The sequence below is a fragment of the Pteropus medius genome, unplaced genomic scaffold (genome assembly GCF_902729225.1).
Source record: "Pteropus medius unplaced genomic scaffold, Ma_sr-lr_union100, whole genome shotgun sequence".
NCBI classification, from domain to species: Eukaryota; Metazoa; Chordata; class Mammalia; order Chiroptera; family Pteropodidae; genus Pteropus; species Pteropus medius.
Window position 1 is genome coordinate 2,451,127 of NW_024356249.1, and position 17,706 is coordinate 2,468,832.

The 17,706-nt window shown below is 44.2% G+C and overlaps 1 protein-coding gene across 4 annotated transcripts in view; it reads right to left on the reverse strand.

The window, feature by feature from the left end:
- TBXAS1 (thromboxane A synthase 1) overlaps positions 1-17,706 on the reverse strand; it is a 130,323-nt gene that overhangs the window by 97,244 nt on the left and 15,373 nt on the right. For all 4 annotated transcript variants that reach the window (XM_039860825.1, XM_039860824.1, XM_039860822.1 and 1 more), the window contains one exon: positions 1,580-1,673. In XM_039860825.1, coding sequence (XP_039716759.1) covers positions 1,580-1,673 — 94 coding nt within the window. The remainder of the gene's footprint in view (positions 1-1,579; positions 1,674-17,706) is intronic.

Here is a 17,706-nt window from a genome sequence, read left to right on the forward strand (position 1 = left end):
AATTCATTTATTTAATGTCCTATCTGGTGTGTTGTTCTATTTTGACACTGAGCGATTTCTTTGCATTTGCTTCGAGGGGCTCGCAGGAAGCCCGAATGAGATAGCTGTGGGTTTAAAGTTGTGGACTGGCCACCCGTGAGATAGAGATGAGAGAGCAGAGTCTTTTAAAAACTCTAGGAAGAGAGACACAGCAGAGAAAGGACAGAAAAGAAGAGAGAAGAAACTGAGAAGGGAGAGGAAAAAGGACCGAAATAGCTGATGGTTTTCTATCTGGTGCCAAGGGCCAGCCTTTCCCATTGCAGGGGTGGCAAGGGACATTATCAGGATTGGCCCAAATTTAGTCCTTCCTGCCTTTGGCTTAGTGGCTCTTCACATGCTAGATCTGTTGGCTCCTGATGTTGGGTCCAGTGACAGCCCCGCCGCCCCCTCCCCATGAGTCAGCAGAATAAATCATCTGGTTTCTGAGAAAACCCAATGGGAGAAAAAAGAAATAGACTTAGAAGATAGAGTCTTGGCCCTCTATCTACCAACGCCTGCTGGACGTCTCCACTTGGATGTCGCTCTGGCAAATCAAACGTGTCTCCCCAAACCAGCTTCCTTCCCGACCTTTTATTTCTGTCCGCTCATGCCATTCTCCCTGTCACCCTGCCTTCGAGGCAGGTTTGCTTCATCTTGCCTTGAATTCTCTACTCCTAATTAGTCACAAGAGGTACTGATTTGGCCCCCAATGTCCTTCTCTTGTCATGCTCATCACCACCCCTGGCCAAGTCTCCACCACTTCACCCCGAGACTTCAAAAACAATTGGATTCTACAGACCGAACCTAAATTCTCTCCCTTACAGAGTCATCTTCCAGTTCTCTGTCCCTCCCCTATTCGTGAAGGATACTACATGAATAGTTCTTCACTTGCCTTTCTAGACTGTCAGGAATCCAGTCTCTGTCTGACTGTCTGTCTATCTGTCTGTCTGTCAGATAGCTGCATTTCCTTGTGCTCCCCAGTCTTTGGCTTCCAGTCGGTCTTGGCTGCTTTTCGAGCTGTGTACTGGCTCTTATGCAGATACAATCAAACACGTCATTCCTCACCTGGTTTGTGTGTCCTTGTCTTTGTGTCTATCACTCCGGTAGGACCCCTTCCTCCAGGAAGTCCTCCAGGACGATTCTAGCCCTGGCTGATCTGCCTCTCCTCTGAAGGACAGCCACCCAATCTAGTGCTGGGATATATCCCATCGGGTGTTGTCCACCATTATTTGATGCGTGCCCTCGAGGGCAGTAGTAACTTCTAATTCTTCTGCATTCTAAGGCCTGGCACATTTAGATACTCAATGAATGGGGTTTTGGGTGAATGGCTGAATGAATGAATGAATGAATGACAGGACTCAATACATATTGATGATTGATAAGCTCTAGATCATTGTCACCACATAAGAATTCTTTCAAGTAGAGGAAGGCTCATTATGAAGCACCTTCACATAAAGACCACCCCAGCAGGAGGTGACCTAGATGGAGCAGTGCTTCATGGATAAAGCTGCACCAGGCTCAGTGTATCTTATGCTAGAAGGAAATGGGAGACAGTCCTTACCTGGCGGAAAAATGTCAAGTTTCCAATAAAAGGACAAGGCTTGGGATGTCTGATGCCCAACTTCTCCAGTCTTGAAAAGGCTGACGTAGAGTACCTGAGGGGAAAAGCAAATTTTGAAAATAAAGTGAAGTCCGCTTTCAGCCTTTGGCCCAATAAGAAATCAGAATTGTCGAGTTCTCCAGAAGTAAAGGTAGAAGAAGATTCCAGCTGATCATGTCCAATGACTGAAGGGGTGGAGGCCTACAGGCAAGTGAGCAGCATGGAGCTCAGGAAATTCCTCCTGACTGAATGCCAGGCTACAGATCAAGGAATCTTAAAATCTCACAGTTGGAAGACACCTTAGAAATGATATAGTCCAAATACCCTTTCTCCACCTAAAATGTCCATCAATAAATAAATTGTTTTTTAAAACACACCTCTCCCCAGTTCAGTTCTTTTGCCTCTAAATCTACCATGAACAATTGTCTCAGAAGGCAAGGGAGAAAAATAGCAATGGCGACAATAAACTCTCCACGCAAATTTGTGTATTTTCTTGGCCAAAAATGACCCCTGCGCATAATTTGTCCCTCATCACATTCCATGGCCTAATAGAGAAAAATAAAAAATGGGAATGGAGGGAACACACTGCGGAGACAAGACCTCATCACCAACTGCTTTCGACCTCTTTACGTCTTTGTTTTCATGGTCTAAAACCATATGGGAAGCATATTTTCTTAACCAAAAATCAGGAAATGTGGCCCGACAGATTTCTGTGCCACTTTCCAGGAGAAAGCGGCAGTCTGAGAAGTGCAGTGTGGCTGTCAAAACATTGGAATTACTAGGATATCTCAACAGTTTATGGGAACAGAGGGATGTTGCAGTTAAAGTCAGAACTGGCTTAGAAAAACCTGGACATATGGCTGTGATCCCTAATCAGCCAGCTAATTAGGTCGAAAGTTCAGTTAGTTCAGAAAAATTAATGAGTCAAACTGGGTGTTTAGCATCATGCAGGGACCAGCCAAATCTTAATTTAGGAGCAGGGAAAAAAAGAGGGTGTCAATAGAGCTGGCCTTCATAGCAGTACTGGAGCTTAAAAAAAAAAGCAAAAAACCACCGGCTACTGTAAGAATCACTCACTTATCATCAGAAAGATGGAACGTTTGTATAGTCTTTGACTTTCCCCCGCTCCACTTTCCTGCCTTCGGTCCAATAAGGAGCCCTGAAAATAACACCCTTTCATCGAATAGTCAAATATTCAGGGAAAGGCCAACCCAGCTTGATTGCTGATTCATGTTATTCTGAGTGATGGGTCTGCTTTTAAAGTGGCCACGGGAGAACCAAGCCAGGGGCAGAAGGGGAAGGAGGGTTCTCCTCCTGGCTCTCCCAACCAAAGCTTCCACCTATGGCTCTGCGATCGGGTTTGAATGAATCCCCAGGACATCACATCTAAGTCCATGTTCAAGTGTAATTACAGACCACACTCAAGAGCCACGTGTGAATTACACGGATTAGTCATGCCCGCATTCCTCTTCATTAGCATTTATACCAAAGGTTGACAGCACAAGATGTAAAAGTTATTCTTTCGAGTAGACTATGATGTTTTAAATGATTCCCCACACACCTAAGAGGAAAGACCAAAAGAGACTTACCAGTCTACTTAACACTTCTCTTAACATCCCAGATTTGTTTTGTAGGTTCATTTCTTCATCGGTTTTTGTGAATTATTTTCTAAATGTAATCTCTAATGGGCAGAAGGAAATATGTCATCTTGGGCCACGTAATTACATCTTAATTTTGTAATTAGATGTCTTGATTGTCTAATTAAAGGACAAGAAGTCTGTACCTAATTACACATGCTAATTATTATGCAAGTCCATGCCCTAATTATGTAACTCCACTTACAAAAATACTGCTTGTGTGTCCCTGCACAAAATTCAGACATTTTCAAACATATGGCATCCACAGAGAATGTTCTGGATACGACCATAACTTTCACTTTGCAGTCTAGACTCAAGTATAGAACTTGAGTGTCTTCAGCTAGGAACTGGGTAAATGTTGCCATCCATAACTAGTCCTCGCACCAAAATCAGCAGGGAGAGATCACCGCCACCAGACTTCTGGGCACGACTGCAAAGTGGGTTTCATTTGTCTCGTTCCTACTGCCTCCTTTGCACCCTTGTTTCATATTCTCTGGTCCCAGGATCCCCTCTGTCTCTCTCAACAGGTTCTTAACCCAGAATCTATGGACCCAAGGAGTTAGAGGTTCAATTATGTCATTCCAAAAGAGACAAGTAGAAGTCACAACTCCAGTACCTCAGCATATGACCCTATTTGCAGATAGCGTGTTTGTAAATATAGCTAAGATGAGACCGTACTGAAGTAAAGTGCGCCCCTAATCCATTGTAACTGGTGTCCTTATAGGAGGACAGCCAGGAAGACATGGAGACACAGGGAGAAGGCCGTGTGATGACAAAGGCAGGGAACACCGAAGATCATCGGCCAACCACTAGAAGCCAGGAAGAGGCAAGGAAGGGCTCTCCCCAGCAGGGAGAGAGGGAGCGCACCCCGTACGCACCTGATTTCAGACTTCTAGCTTCCAGAACTGTGAGACAACAAATTCTGGTGTTTTAAGCCCAGTTTGTGGTACTTTGTTATGGAAATGTTAGGAAACTGATATCCCAGGAATACTCATGAGTGAGTTTCAGAGAATCAGTGAAAAGGGATTTTTAAAAATTTTCCTCTCGGTACTTTTAAAGATTGTCATGGTGAGAGAAATTTGCTTTTTTATCTCAATGTGCCATGAATTCCTGTGCCATCAAAGTTCAGATGGTCAAGGATGCTACTGCGTAAAGCAGGCAATATGCAACCAAAATGTGGCTACCCCGTTATATTTAAAACAGCTTCTTTTGATGAGAATTAATGCAGATGTATCCCACAGTTATGAATATGGGCATCTATCATTGTTACATTAAGGATACTCAAGTTGGAAAATGTCAACGGAACGTATATGTAGTCGCTTCAGATAGCGCCCTTCGGTTTTCCTTTAATGCTGTCATTTATTGCTACAGGACGCAGATCCTGCCGGGCCAGTGGTGCACCTTATCCCGTCCATTCTCAAAATCAATTGCACCATGTGGGTCATTTACATAATAAGATTTGATTTTGAAAGCCTTGAAATTCCCCAATATTTCATTTACCCCAAGATAAAGCCCTTGAGTGATGCATTCGACGAGAGTGGTCAGCCCCTCGTTCAACCAAAGAAGTCACTCGTGATAAATTGGGGAATATTTTGATGGATCATGTATTAAGGAGATGGCCCAGCTGATTGAGATTTGGAGCAAAAGAAGAAAATAGGCAAACAGGGCCTGCCCTTCCAGATTTCCCTCATTGCATATCTTAAGCAGAGAGGAATCGGTTTTTCTCTAGTGTACTTCAAGAAACAGCCAGCTCCTTGGTTCATCTGTTATGTCCTCACTGTCAGAGCATTTGGACTTGGTGAGCCACTTTGGGAAATTTTAGAGGCCGTTGATGTTTTAGAAATAGTGAAAGATTTCTTTGGCAAAGAGCATTTCACCTGGGACGAAGATCATGATGTTCTGGGCACAGGCGAAGCCATGAGTGCCAGGTAACACACCTGTCCCGCTCTTTGGAGGAGAAATTCCCCTTTCTCACGGTTACAGTATGCTTGCAAGATGCACGGCTATCAGAGGCTTTGCCAGCAATTTCACGAAAAGTCATAGCCACACCAGAAACTTTATGAGAAACACGACCTTAAATTGTTGCCTTTTGAAAAGGTTTTATGATGTGAGAGCAGAACATGAGGTTTGTTAGCTTTCCAGAAGACAAATCTTGAAATGCTTGACAGAAATTTGGGCAAAAAAGCTAGAACTATCAGGGAGAAAGCCTACTCTCATTTTATTGTAATTCTTTCTAGTTTTTATTCTCCGAGTATTTTTATATGTGTGAGATCAGATTGTCTATATTTTTTTCTATTCCTATTTCTTTATATATATATTTTTTTCATTTAACATGAGGAAAAATCTCTATGTTATTAATTCTTTATGAATATTATTTTTATGGCTATAATACATTCCTCTTGTGGACATGTCATAATTTACTAAACTATTCTTATTAAATATTTAGGATATCTTCAATTTTTTTGCTAATTTAAGTTATGCTGCTACAGGGAACATCTCTGAGCATGAAGTTTGTCTAGCACTTTATGCATAAAGCTTTGCCAGATTTGAAGTCCATAGTCACTGGTTTTAAAGGTTGGCACGCCAAATTACTTTCCGGAAAGTTTGTCCCAGTCCGTGTCACCAAACGCTTTCATAAATTTTTTTCCTAATTTTGTAGACACATCAGTGTATCTGAATGTTTGCATTTCTTCCATTACTAGAGAGAACTTTTTTATGCCATCCCTTTTTCTGTAATTGCAGAAATATTTCCCAGCTTTGAAACTATTCTTTCCACTGCCCCGCCCCTCTCCCCCCGCCTCCTGCCACCCCCCGACTTCATTTCCACCACAGTTGATCTGAGTCGCAGGCAGAATTGTGCTACACCAATCGGTTAAAAAATTAGTTGGAAAATGAGCAGTTGTTGATAGGTGACTGCACGCTGACTCCAAGCACATATTTGGCCAGGAAGAGGAAGATAAGCAGGTGGATTCTGAACTAACTAACTACAGCCTTGTTAGTTGACCTTAAATTCTGTTTCCTTCTTCCTTGCCCCCTTCTTCCCCGACACCATAGCTAGAGAAACTGTAAGTACAGAAATGGCTTCGCTTGTGCTGCAAGGAAATACAGGGTCTCTATGTGAGGTCATCTCAGCGCCCCCGGTGGTGTCTCAGCTCCATTTTAGCATCCTCATCCTCATGTTCGGAACTCTGTCCTGTAACCCATTTCCTCAAGACGTTGCTCTCACTTGCCCTCAGGGCTGAAGTCCACCTGGTTCACATTCACACATGCAAGTTGGTATCATTCATGTGTAGGAACACCACTTGTTTTTTTTATGCCAATCTTGTTATCAATGATTCTTCTAAACTTTCTAATTAGTTCTACTGGTATGCATATGGAATCTCTGTAATTCCTTATGCCGACAATTTTATACGATGCAAATAATATAAATTTGTTCTTTTCTAATTCTTTTACCTCACTTTTCATTTTCTTATTCCATTGGCTGGGACCTCTGGTAAATATTTAAAAGAAGCTGTTAAAAGAGAGCATTCTTTTCATATTCCTGGCTCTGTGGGAATGCATCTAATGTTTCAAATTAAGTGTGAGATTTTGCTAAAGATTTTGGATAGCTATCTTTTATTGTGTTAAGGACACTTTCTTATATTCCTAGTTTGCTTAGAAAAGTTTTTCTTGATTAGTTCTGTCATAGGTTTGTCTATTTTATTAATCTTTTCAAAGCTCCCATTTTTGCTTTTGTTGATTTCTAAATTTTTGTTTATTTCGTTAATTTACGTTCCTATTTTAATTATCGCCTTCTATATTCTTTAGATTTGCCCTTGTTCTTTTTTTTTCAGCTTCCTAATAATTTAGCCCACTTATTTTCAATATGATTTTATTTTTAGTGACTGCGTTTAAGGCTAAAATATCCTTTTAATTACTTTAGCTGTATCTCACACATTTTTGAAATGTAGCTCTTCAGTGTATGTTGTATTCTAATAGGAAACTTCTAAATATATAATCTGCTAAACTAAGGAGTTGATTCTGTAACATCTTATAGTGGTGACACGTGGCATTTTTGTATTATTATGAATTCATGGATTTAAATATTTTTATATGTTTTGATCCATTACAATTATTATTTTATTTATCAAATCGTCCCATCTTTGGCTAGTTGAGTGCATATCCGTTTGTTCTTGAGTATTTTTGACAGAACAGCTTTCTTACTTTCTTAAATGACAAGATGTTCCAGGTTCATCCTGTACATTTCTGGCCCCAAACCTGGATCGGCAATTTTCCCAAGGAGCTCTGCTTCCTTTTACTGGAAGATGGCATCTAGGATCCATAAAAGGAAAAATACTTTTTGCTGTATTTCTTGGTGATACTTCATGATACATTTGATTCTTCAACTAAATGAATGCCTATTGAAAAACTTAGATTTTCAAACTTCTTAATTGACTCTTTTGTAATTAGAATTATTTTAAATGTATAGCGGTGCCTTACATTAAAGATCAATATGGTGAATCTCATCAGAAAGTGAAGGAATTCTTTTAAGTCAACGAATCTTTCCCAACTGTATTAGTTCCCTATTGCCATTGTAACAAATAACCACAAACTTAGTGGCTTAAAGCAACACAACTCATTATCTTATGGTTCTGGGGGCCAGAAGTCAAAATCAGTCTCATCAGGCTGAAGTTGAGGTATCAGGTAGCAATAATTCCTTCTGGAGGATCTGGGGTATTGATCCTTCGTCTCCTTAGCTAATGGCTGCATCACTCCAGTCTCTGCTTCCAGTCACTGCATCACCTTCTGTGACCAGCTCTTCCTGACTGCCTCTTATAAGGACACTTATGATTACATTTAGGGCCCACTCAGGTAATCCAGGACACTTTCTCTGTCTCAAGATCCTTAATCACAACCATAAAGTCCTTTTTGCCATAGAAAGTGCCATTCATAGGTTCCAGGTATTAAGGTGTAGACATCTTTGGGGGCCACTATTCAGCCACCACACCAACTTATATCAGGCATAGAGCCTGATTTTGTTTTGGAGTACGCTTGAAAAGGAGACGTGTCTGGGGCAGGGACTGCGAGATTGTCAGAGCTTCCCGTTTAGGGAGAGCTGGGTGGCACAGCCGATGGAGGGTGGGCAGGAGGTGAGCCCAGAGATCAAACAACACTCAGCCTCAGCCTCAGGTCCCACAGAACCAGGCTTTGATGGCCCCACCAACTAAACAGCCAACAGATAAGTATTTTAAAGAAATACTGTAGTTAAAAAATAATAAGTCCTCCAGTTTATGGTTATTATAGTACAGAGTGTTACCTAATTTTTCCATTTTTATCCCAGCTTTTCAGGGCAGGAGAATCAGTTGAGTCAATAAATCTCAACTGGTATTGAGACATTAGTTTCCTAAATTCAGTCATTTGTATAGCATCTTTATAATTTTTACCATATGTGCAAATGGCTTGTGCTATTTGACATTCAATTTACTTTGAATAAACTTAAACGTATTTATTTTAAAAGTAAACTTTGTCACTACCATAAATGAAAACCATTACCACTTCCGTAAATAAAAACTAATGGTTAAAATAAAACACTTTACAATGAAAAATTCTGTTAAGTCCATGAACTCCCCCCAAAATGATCTCACCTGTCACAGATGGTCTATAGGCCACTGCTGAGAAGACGTGGCTCTTGAGGATGGTCCAAGCAGGCCACATTTTAAAATGTGCCCTGTCTAGGTGTCCCTGGCTCGGCTGACAGTTTAACACCATGGTCAGAGAATGAGGAAGGAATCTCGGGTTTTCTCAGCATACACGTGGAGAATTAGATCAACTGTATCTTACTGTCCTGAATTTTGTTTCTCAGAACTAAAGAGAGCTGGTCTGTATTTGACATTGGATTTATTCCAAACTATGATAGTAGTTTACTCTTTATAAAAGGGGCAGGTCCTAGTAGCGAAGTCTTTTATCACTGTTAGGGCTAATGGACATGTTACGAATGAAGAGAATCATTGGGGTGACACATATTCAGTGCACGAGTGCACATCTCCTACATGTCAGGCACAGTGCTGGGTGCTGGGGAGGCTGCAGAGACGTGGCAAGTACAGGCTAGTGGACCAGACAGATGTTCAATGGCTAATGACAAGCAGTTAATTAAGCATTTCCATTATGATCCTTGCAGCAAAGAAGCATCACGTGTCAGATGATATGCCAGCTGAAATGTATGCCTTGTATACTCTTGGATGGTATTCATTGAAGCTGAAAAAAGCTTATGCTTTTGATCTCCGCCCCCTTTCACCCCCACCAAGTCTAGTTGTCAAAAAGCGTGGCCCTCCAAAGAGGACCAATCTCTAGAAAACCATTAAACCGAGACAGACATATTAAAGCTGGCATGATAAGCAAGGCTGTGTCACCCATCACCAGTGAAGGCACTGGAAGAAGCTGCCACCTTGAAAGGGCTGGTGTCCCAGGCAATGCCCGTCCCACCTCCCAAAAAAGCCAATTAATACCTTCTAGGATTTACGGCAGCAAATGGCACGGGGTGGGAGTCGAGGATTAAGAAGGGAGGGGACTCAGATGGAGGCCCAGAGCTAGGCCCAGCCTCAGCCTCTGTTCCCCAGTTCTCTGCCTCGTCACACAGTTGGTCACAGGAGGATTCTGGGAGCGTGCCTTACCCTTTTGTGCCAGAAGATGGGGAAGAATGATGAGAGCAGAGCAAAGAGGAGTTTCACAACATGAAAACACATGCAACTCATCTTTCTATTTTAAAAATAGAACAAGGCAATTGAATTATGTCATAAAACCAGTTCAGTGGCTGATATTTATGAAACACTTCTGGATTTTCTAAAAGTATGTGACTGAATTTACCTAGACGGAGCTCATCCACCCCCCAACCAGTAAAACCAATGACACGTATAAATACAGCATCGAACCTTCCCCCAGAACCTCTCTTCGGATGGAAAAAGTGCGGAAAAAAGAATAACAGCTTAGTGCACTTAAAAATATATTTATAATAAAGATTTTAAAATAAAATATGCTAAAATTCATTGTACATTTAAATTTATAAATTTAACAATACAATTTTTTTATGTGTATATATTTCAAAATGAAAAGCTGCCTCATGTATCTGGCCCTTGGATATGTGTCAGAGGGTTGGGAGCCCAAGTGTGGCATTCTACAAAAGCCCGTGCCTCAGTCTGCTTGTCCCAGGAATTGGAGAATTTGGCTCTTGATAGGGAAAAAGCAAGCGAAAGAATTTCTTACAAAATCCATTCAAGTCCGAATTCTGCGTCTGTGGACTTGTCTCTTCCCCGTTCCCCAAACACTGAGTTCTGCAGCCCTGCTCTTGAGAATGAGTTTCTCATCAGAGAGCCACAGGCAGCTTCTGGGTTCTAGGGACACAAGTCACCCAATGTGCATGTTTGCAGAGGTGGGAAAATAAGTAGGTCGCTCCAGACCAGGAGCATCGCCATGAGACAATTAAAAGGACTCTCACTTCTCCTAGACAGGTAAGGGGCCAGGCCAGAGCAGAGTTCATTCTTATCTCTCCATCTGCCAGTTTAGTAGACTGGGCCTCACTGATAATTTTGCTCTCAAGGTAATGGCTTATTTAAGTAATTGATGGTGTTTGTCCTCACTGGGGAATCTTAGCACATCAAAAGATGTTGAGAAAGCCAAAATTCACCAAGAGCCTGAATTAATCACTTTGTCAAGCAGAACAAAGGCTGTCTTGCTTTGCTAATAATCCCAAATGAGGCAGCAACCCTCGGTTAAATAAGGAAACTATGATGCCTTTAATTAATGTTTCAAAGCGCTCAGACTCGCTTTTTTTACTATATTTTTTACAAGAATGTGGGGAAATGCATACAGAGCAGGTATTTCCCAAACTTCTCAAGTGCCGAAAGGTGAGACCAGGAGGCACTGACATTTATATAAAAAGATCTGGGGTCTTTAGTTGGTCAGTGTGTGTGGTCGTGCCGGGGTCAGAGGATGTTGGTCCTGGTGCATGGCCGCTGAGAAGCCACTGACCACTTCCTGCCTGTCCCACATAGCCACCTCAGCCTTTCTAGGCTGCACTCAAAACCCTGCCATCCTCCAGCCTGCTCTCTGCCTGGCTTTCTGATCCTAAATTGTGTCTCCTAAGACTCTAATCACCAGGCAGCTTAAGCTTCCCAAGCATCCCAATAGCCCTTACTCCATTCGACCTCCTCCTCCCGCTCCCCCTACCTCCGACAGCCCCAGGCCAGCCTGGTCCTTGTCTGGCATCCAGTCACACTGCTGGCCCCCACCGAGATCAGGGGGGCCACGTCAGAGCCCTGGGACCCCATAGGTGCAGAATAGGAGGTTGGACACATTGCTGTACTGGTCCGATCCCAGCTGCACAGCCATCTTTAAAAGGATTTGGACCCCGCTAAGGCCCCTTGGAAGCCAGTGAGCTGGATGAGGGGATGGAGTCTGCAGGCCACCCAGTCAGCGATACTTACAGAGTGCGGATACCATTCAAAGGGAGAGTAAGACCCAGCCCGATCCCCAGAGAGTAGCCAATGGAAAACAAATGGCGAGACGGGGGATCTCCCTTGGACTTGGGGAAGCCCTGACAGCTGCCTTCCGTAGACTTCCTATCTTACCTGATAACTCCCCATGGCTTCTAAATTGGTCACCAGTTAGAAACCTCAATGCCATCTTTGACTCTTCGTCAATCCTCGTCTGCAGTCGTCATCAAGTAATGTCAGTTCCGCTTTTAAAACATCTCTCTTAAGTTCTCCTTGCTTCTAACTGGCACTGCCCTATATCACACCTGCATAGTCTCCTCCTTGGGCATGGACTCTTCAGTGGCATCCCGAACTGGCCTCCCAGCCTCCAGTTTCTCCCCTCATCCCCCAATCTGCCACCCACACCAGGGCCAGAGGAGTCTTGCTAATCTGTGCGAATCTGACCGTGTCATGGCTGGTTTAGAATTCTTCATCGGCTCCCTGTCACTTTTAGACCAAGCACTAAACTCCTTTATTTGGCCCATAGGGCCTTTAATGATCTGGCCCCCACTTGACTCCAAGTCCCTGTCTTTAGACTCCAGCAATGTGGCAGGACTTGTTATGCCAGCTGGCTGTATTCTTCCCGGCTTTTACCCATGCTCTTCTCCAAGGCCAGGACTCAGGTGAAGCAAGGGAGGCATCGAGGGAACAGAATTTAAGGAGGCGCTCATGGTCTGGCATGTGCAGGTGCCGACCCTGCTCTTGCGTGACCCCGAGTGTGAGTGCCCCCTTAAATCTTTCGCTTACCTCCCTCTAGCATCTGTGCATTCTTTCCCCTGCCTGGTGTATCCACCCTGTTTCTCTGCCTGGCAAGTCCTGGTCATTCTTCGGGTTTCTGCTGGAGGGCTATCTACTCTAGGAACCCACCTGGCCTGTCCTAGGCACATGAAGACGTTTTCCTTGGCCGCCGGCCCCTAATGCAAAGGGACTGCAAACAAAGAGCAGCAGAACTCAGTGTATTGTTTGTGGGAGTATAATCCTGCCTAAGTTCATTATTTACTGTACCTGGTTCCGTTTCCATCATGTGGGCTTAGTCATCTGTAGTTAATCCTTTTGTTTTTATAAAGTCCTTAAAGAACCCTAAAGTTGTTATTGTGAAAGAGACATCTGCCTGGGGTGAACCCCAGTGACAGTTTGAGCCCTGAGAGGGCACAGAGCCTGGTACAGAGGAGGCAGTAAACTGCTTGCTGTTATTATGCCTCCGAGTCCTGCATGACAACAGAGAACAGTTAGCGAATGCTTCCCAGGGGCCAGGAACTACTCTGAGTGCTTTACGCATGGTAACTCATTTATTCCTCTCTACACTCAGTGTGTGAGGTTGTTATGATCATCTTCATTTTGCAGAGGCTCAGAGAGATTAAGTAACTCGCCCAAGGTCACACAGCGAGTTAAGTAGCCGAGCTGACATTCGAACCCAGCCTAGCTGGTTCTGGAGTCTGTGCTCTTAGCTAGCTAGCAGCCTGTACTGTCTCTTGTTTTTATATGCGCAGAACAGCTAGTTGTCTATGGGACAGGAGGTGTGGAAAGCCCTGCTTTGCGCGCTTCTGTGGATTAAGGACTCTGAGGCTCCTGTGAAAGGCAGATGGCATTCACAGGACTGATGTCCCCTGGAGTTAATTGATCAGATTAGCCACTGAGTCAGTCAGCAGGGCCCCAAGACTTGAAACAAGGACAGGTAAATTTAAAGTGAAGACCTGGCCTCTGCAAAGAACAGAGGAGCTGTTTTTTTGGCCAGTTGAGTTGCTGAATCTCTAAGTAGCCAAGGCTGGTAGTCAGGGGCGCTGGGTGCTTGCAGTGAGTGCACAGAATGATTCTACGTTCTTTTGCATCCAGCCTAGTAGGCATTCAAAAAATATTTGCCAACTGGATTTGCAGTTATGTCTTCATAAACCCAGCCAATATCCTCGTCTTTCTATTGCACCACGACCTGCTCGATAGCCCAGAACAGGCCTGGGAAACCCAGTTCTGTCTCCCAGCTTGGCAGATGACTTAAAGAGCTTAGGCAATCAAAATAACAAAAGAATATTGTGAGTGTTTCAAAAGTACTTAAAATCTCATTGCATCTTGTTGGTTACTGGTAATCCCCAAATCTTTGTGTTGACCTGATTCTTGGCAAGTTCACTCATTGGCCTTTGATCACCTCTTAGCTACAGTGATCAGCCGTAGGTCCAAATGGAAGTTGTATAAAACCAGATCAAAAGGCAATAGTTCCAGTCTAAGATCACCAAGAGTCTCAATGTCCTTTGCTCATCAGTGCGGTTCTGGCTCTCACCCGCTCTGGGCTCCAGACCAAAAATGCACAGATCCACAGAACCTGCTTAGCCTTCCCCATGGGTTTGGCCTCTTCCCTGTCCCCTACACCTTATAATCTCTTGTATAATTACTGTCCCTTGTTCTAGTCCTGCCTCATCCTGGCCACACCTATCTCATCACCTGTATTAGTTATCCGTTGCTGTGTAACAAATCACTTTAAAACCTAAGTGGCTTAACACGACAAACATTTATTATTGCACACGGTTTCCAAGGACCGGGAATCTGGGAGTGGATCGACTAGGTGGATTTGGCTCAGGGTCTCTCACAAGCCGGGGCTGCAATGATCTAAGACTTGCCAGGGCCTAGAGAATCTGCTTCCATGCTCACTTATGTCGCGGTGGACAGGCTTCACTCTGTGGGCCGCTCTGTAGGGCTGCTCGACAAGGCAGCTGGCTTCTCCCCAAACAAGGAATCGAGAACCCAAGAGGCAGCCTCTGTCTTTTATAACCTAACTTTGAAAGTAATATACTGTCACCTCTGCTGTCTTCTGTTGGTCACGTGACTGACCCTGGTACAGTGCGGGAGTGGACCATGCAAAGGTGTGACTACCAGGCGAGAGCGATCGTTAACGGGCCGTGCGGAGGCTGGCGGCCACATCGCCAGCACCCCGGTGCAAACAGATTTAATTAAAGGACATCCTTCTTCCAAAGTTCCACCTTGGGGTTTTCCAAGCTGGTTTCTAAGCCTCGTAAAGTCTATTAGCTGTTTCCTCCTCCGGTGAGGTATGGAGACAAGAGGAAGTCCTTCCATTTTTCATCGCACAAAGATGTATTTAGTGCCTCCTGGTGCCAGGCACGGTGCCAGCTGCCATCATGCAACACCAGGAGAATAGATAGGATCTACTTGGCTTTTACTGGAAAAGTAAAATCAGAGCAACTTGAAGCTGGGGTGGAAAAAATGGATTTAAAGCCTTCAGGAAACCACATGGCTAATAATAGCTAACGCTTCCTGAGCGCTCACTTTGGTCAGGCGTCATACAGACACTGGATACACGCTGTCGCCTCTCACCTCCAGCCGCATCCTCATTACGTCCGTCGTATAGATGGGGAAACTGAGACCTAGAGAGCAGCTCCGCTGGTCGGTGGCCAGGCCACAGCCCAGGCCCGGTCTGTCTGACCGAAGGGCCTGAGGCCCCAGCCAGGCCTCTGACGGGTCTGTTCTGTCACCACGAGGCCTGCGAGGGGAGGGAGACCACCGCCGTCCCCTGGGGCCGCCGTAACCAAGGACCGCAAGCTGGGGGATTGCGACAGTAACTTATTCTCTCACAGTTCTGGAGGCTGGGAGTCCAAAATCCAGGTGTCGGCAGGGCCGTGCTCTCTCTGAGGCTCTACGGGAGGACCCTTCCTTGCTCTGTGTAGCTTCGGGCGGCGGCCATCCGTCCTTGGCGTTCCTGGCTTGCAACTGCATCACACCAGCCTCTGCGTCTGTCGTCACATGGAATTCTCGCTGTGTCTTCGTATCATCCCCACTCTGGGTGTCCAGACTTAACCGTTCTTCTGAGGATGTCAGTCATGGCCTAGAGCCCACTCTAATCCAGTATGGACTCATCTTCACTTGGTTATCTCTGCCAAGGCCCTATCTCCAAATAAGGCTGCATACTGAGGTGCTGAGTGGACATAAACGTGGGGGGCATATTACTCAACCCAGTGCAGATACCTTTAAAGCCGCCCACAGCCCTAGGAGGAGCCTAAAGAGAATAACCCACGTGGATGTGTTGGTAGGGAGGGGTCTTCCTGACCCCCCCCACCCCCCCACCCCCGCCACCTCGCCTGGTGTCGAGGGAGGCAAAATGGAAAGAAAACAATCCTAGCGAAAGAAGACACTAATTCAAAAACATTTTCTTTTCCTGGCTCAGTCGGAATGTTGTGCTTTGTTTTTTATTTTGTCTATTGGGTTTGGTGGAGGTTTTTTTGCTATTTATTGTTACGATACAAAGTAATCTATATTCTAGTTGTTTTAATCAGCACGCCCTTTTTATAGGAAAAAAAGAAATGAGATTTTTTGGCTGATTTTGGACTGCAAGAGCACCACTCCGTTCAGATTCGCCTAGAGGAGAGGGTACAAAAAGCATATGACAGGGAGGGGCTTGGAAGGGAGATAAAAGTCACTTTTTATCTTTGAAAGCCCAAGTTAAATTCACCTTATATAACAGACCTTGTGATACTGAGTTACACCCTTTCTTTCAGCCAGCACAAAGGGGTAGTTTCCAGAAGGGCAAGACATAATCCTAGAATATATTTTTTTCTTTAATAAGCCAGTAGGGCTCTAGCACCCATGAGAATATTTAAAGGAGTTCTGGAGCTATTTATCTGTTCATCCATAGCCGTTTCTAGGCATAACGGCATCCATAAATTTACTGCTGAGTGTAGAACAATGAATTTGTCCTAAACAATACAGCTCACAATTTACAAGGATGCCCCCTGGTCGTTGTATTTCAGGATATGGCGAACACACTGTACTTTCTGTAGTCAGACTTTTTCCTGAATCCAGACAGCTATTCTAGTCTCCTGGGCCTCAGAAATGCCTTCCTTCAAGCCTGCTTTTCCGGACTAGAGTTGGGTCTTTTATGTGGCAGCTGCTCCCTTCCCTACCCCTTCCCCTAAATCAGCGTTTGCTTTTCTGAGAGTATACTTCAGCCCCTGACCTCTATCACTTATTCAGGCAGAAATTCTGGATACATTTCGGGGCTCAGCCCACGTTCAGACAGAGCCCCTGTGCCAAACTCGTGCTGATTCATCATTCCACGGCCATGACCTTCCATGTCAGTGTCTCAGCTGGCAGATTCTCCATCAACGTTTGTACTTTTTTCAGAGATCATTGTTTTCATTTACAATAAAAATCCAAACATCTAGGAGCTTTAAGGTTTTGTTTGTTCGTTCTTTGTTTTTGTCGTGGCTTCTTGTTTTGTCTTCTCATTCAAGGCCTCTTTCTGCTTTGCTACAGATTAGAACCCAGATGTGTGATCATGGAGCATGTGGTAGACTGAATTATTGCTCCCAATTCTTCATGTTCTCCTTGTATCTAAATTATACATCACCACCCTTTGCTCTATGAGTTTGAAGTACTTTCACTACCATGGGTGGAGTCTTCTTCCTTGCCCTATTAATGTTAGACCTGAGCGTATGACTCAATTAAAGGAACATGATTAAAGGAACATGAGCAGAAGTGACATCACTTTCAGACTGAGGCCTCAAGAGACATGGCTTATTCCTCTTGCATTTCTTGCCTTCCTGTGATCCATCAGGAATGGAACTTTGCGGAAGTATCCTCTTCAGCTTGGGCCCCATTATACATACCCGTGGACCCCACCTACAGACTATGAGAAAAATAAATGTTGTTTGCCAGTGAGTTTGGGGTGGTTTGTTATACAGCGTTATGGCAGCAACAGCTGACTAATACAAGGTCAACTCACTTCACTTCTCTGGACTTTCATTTTTTTCTTGTCTTTAAAACGAGGCCATCTGGTGATAATCATCAATGTGCTCAACTTTTTTTCTACCCCTGCACACCTGAGGGCTCTGGAATATACCTGACGGTAACAGAGACCAAATACACCAGCATCAAATATTGCAACACACTGAAGAAAGAGAAGGATTGGGAAATGTGAATTCCGTTTAGGAACTAGAGACTT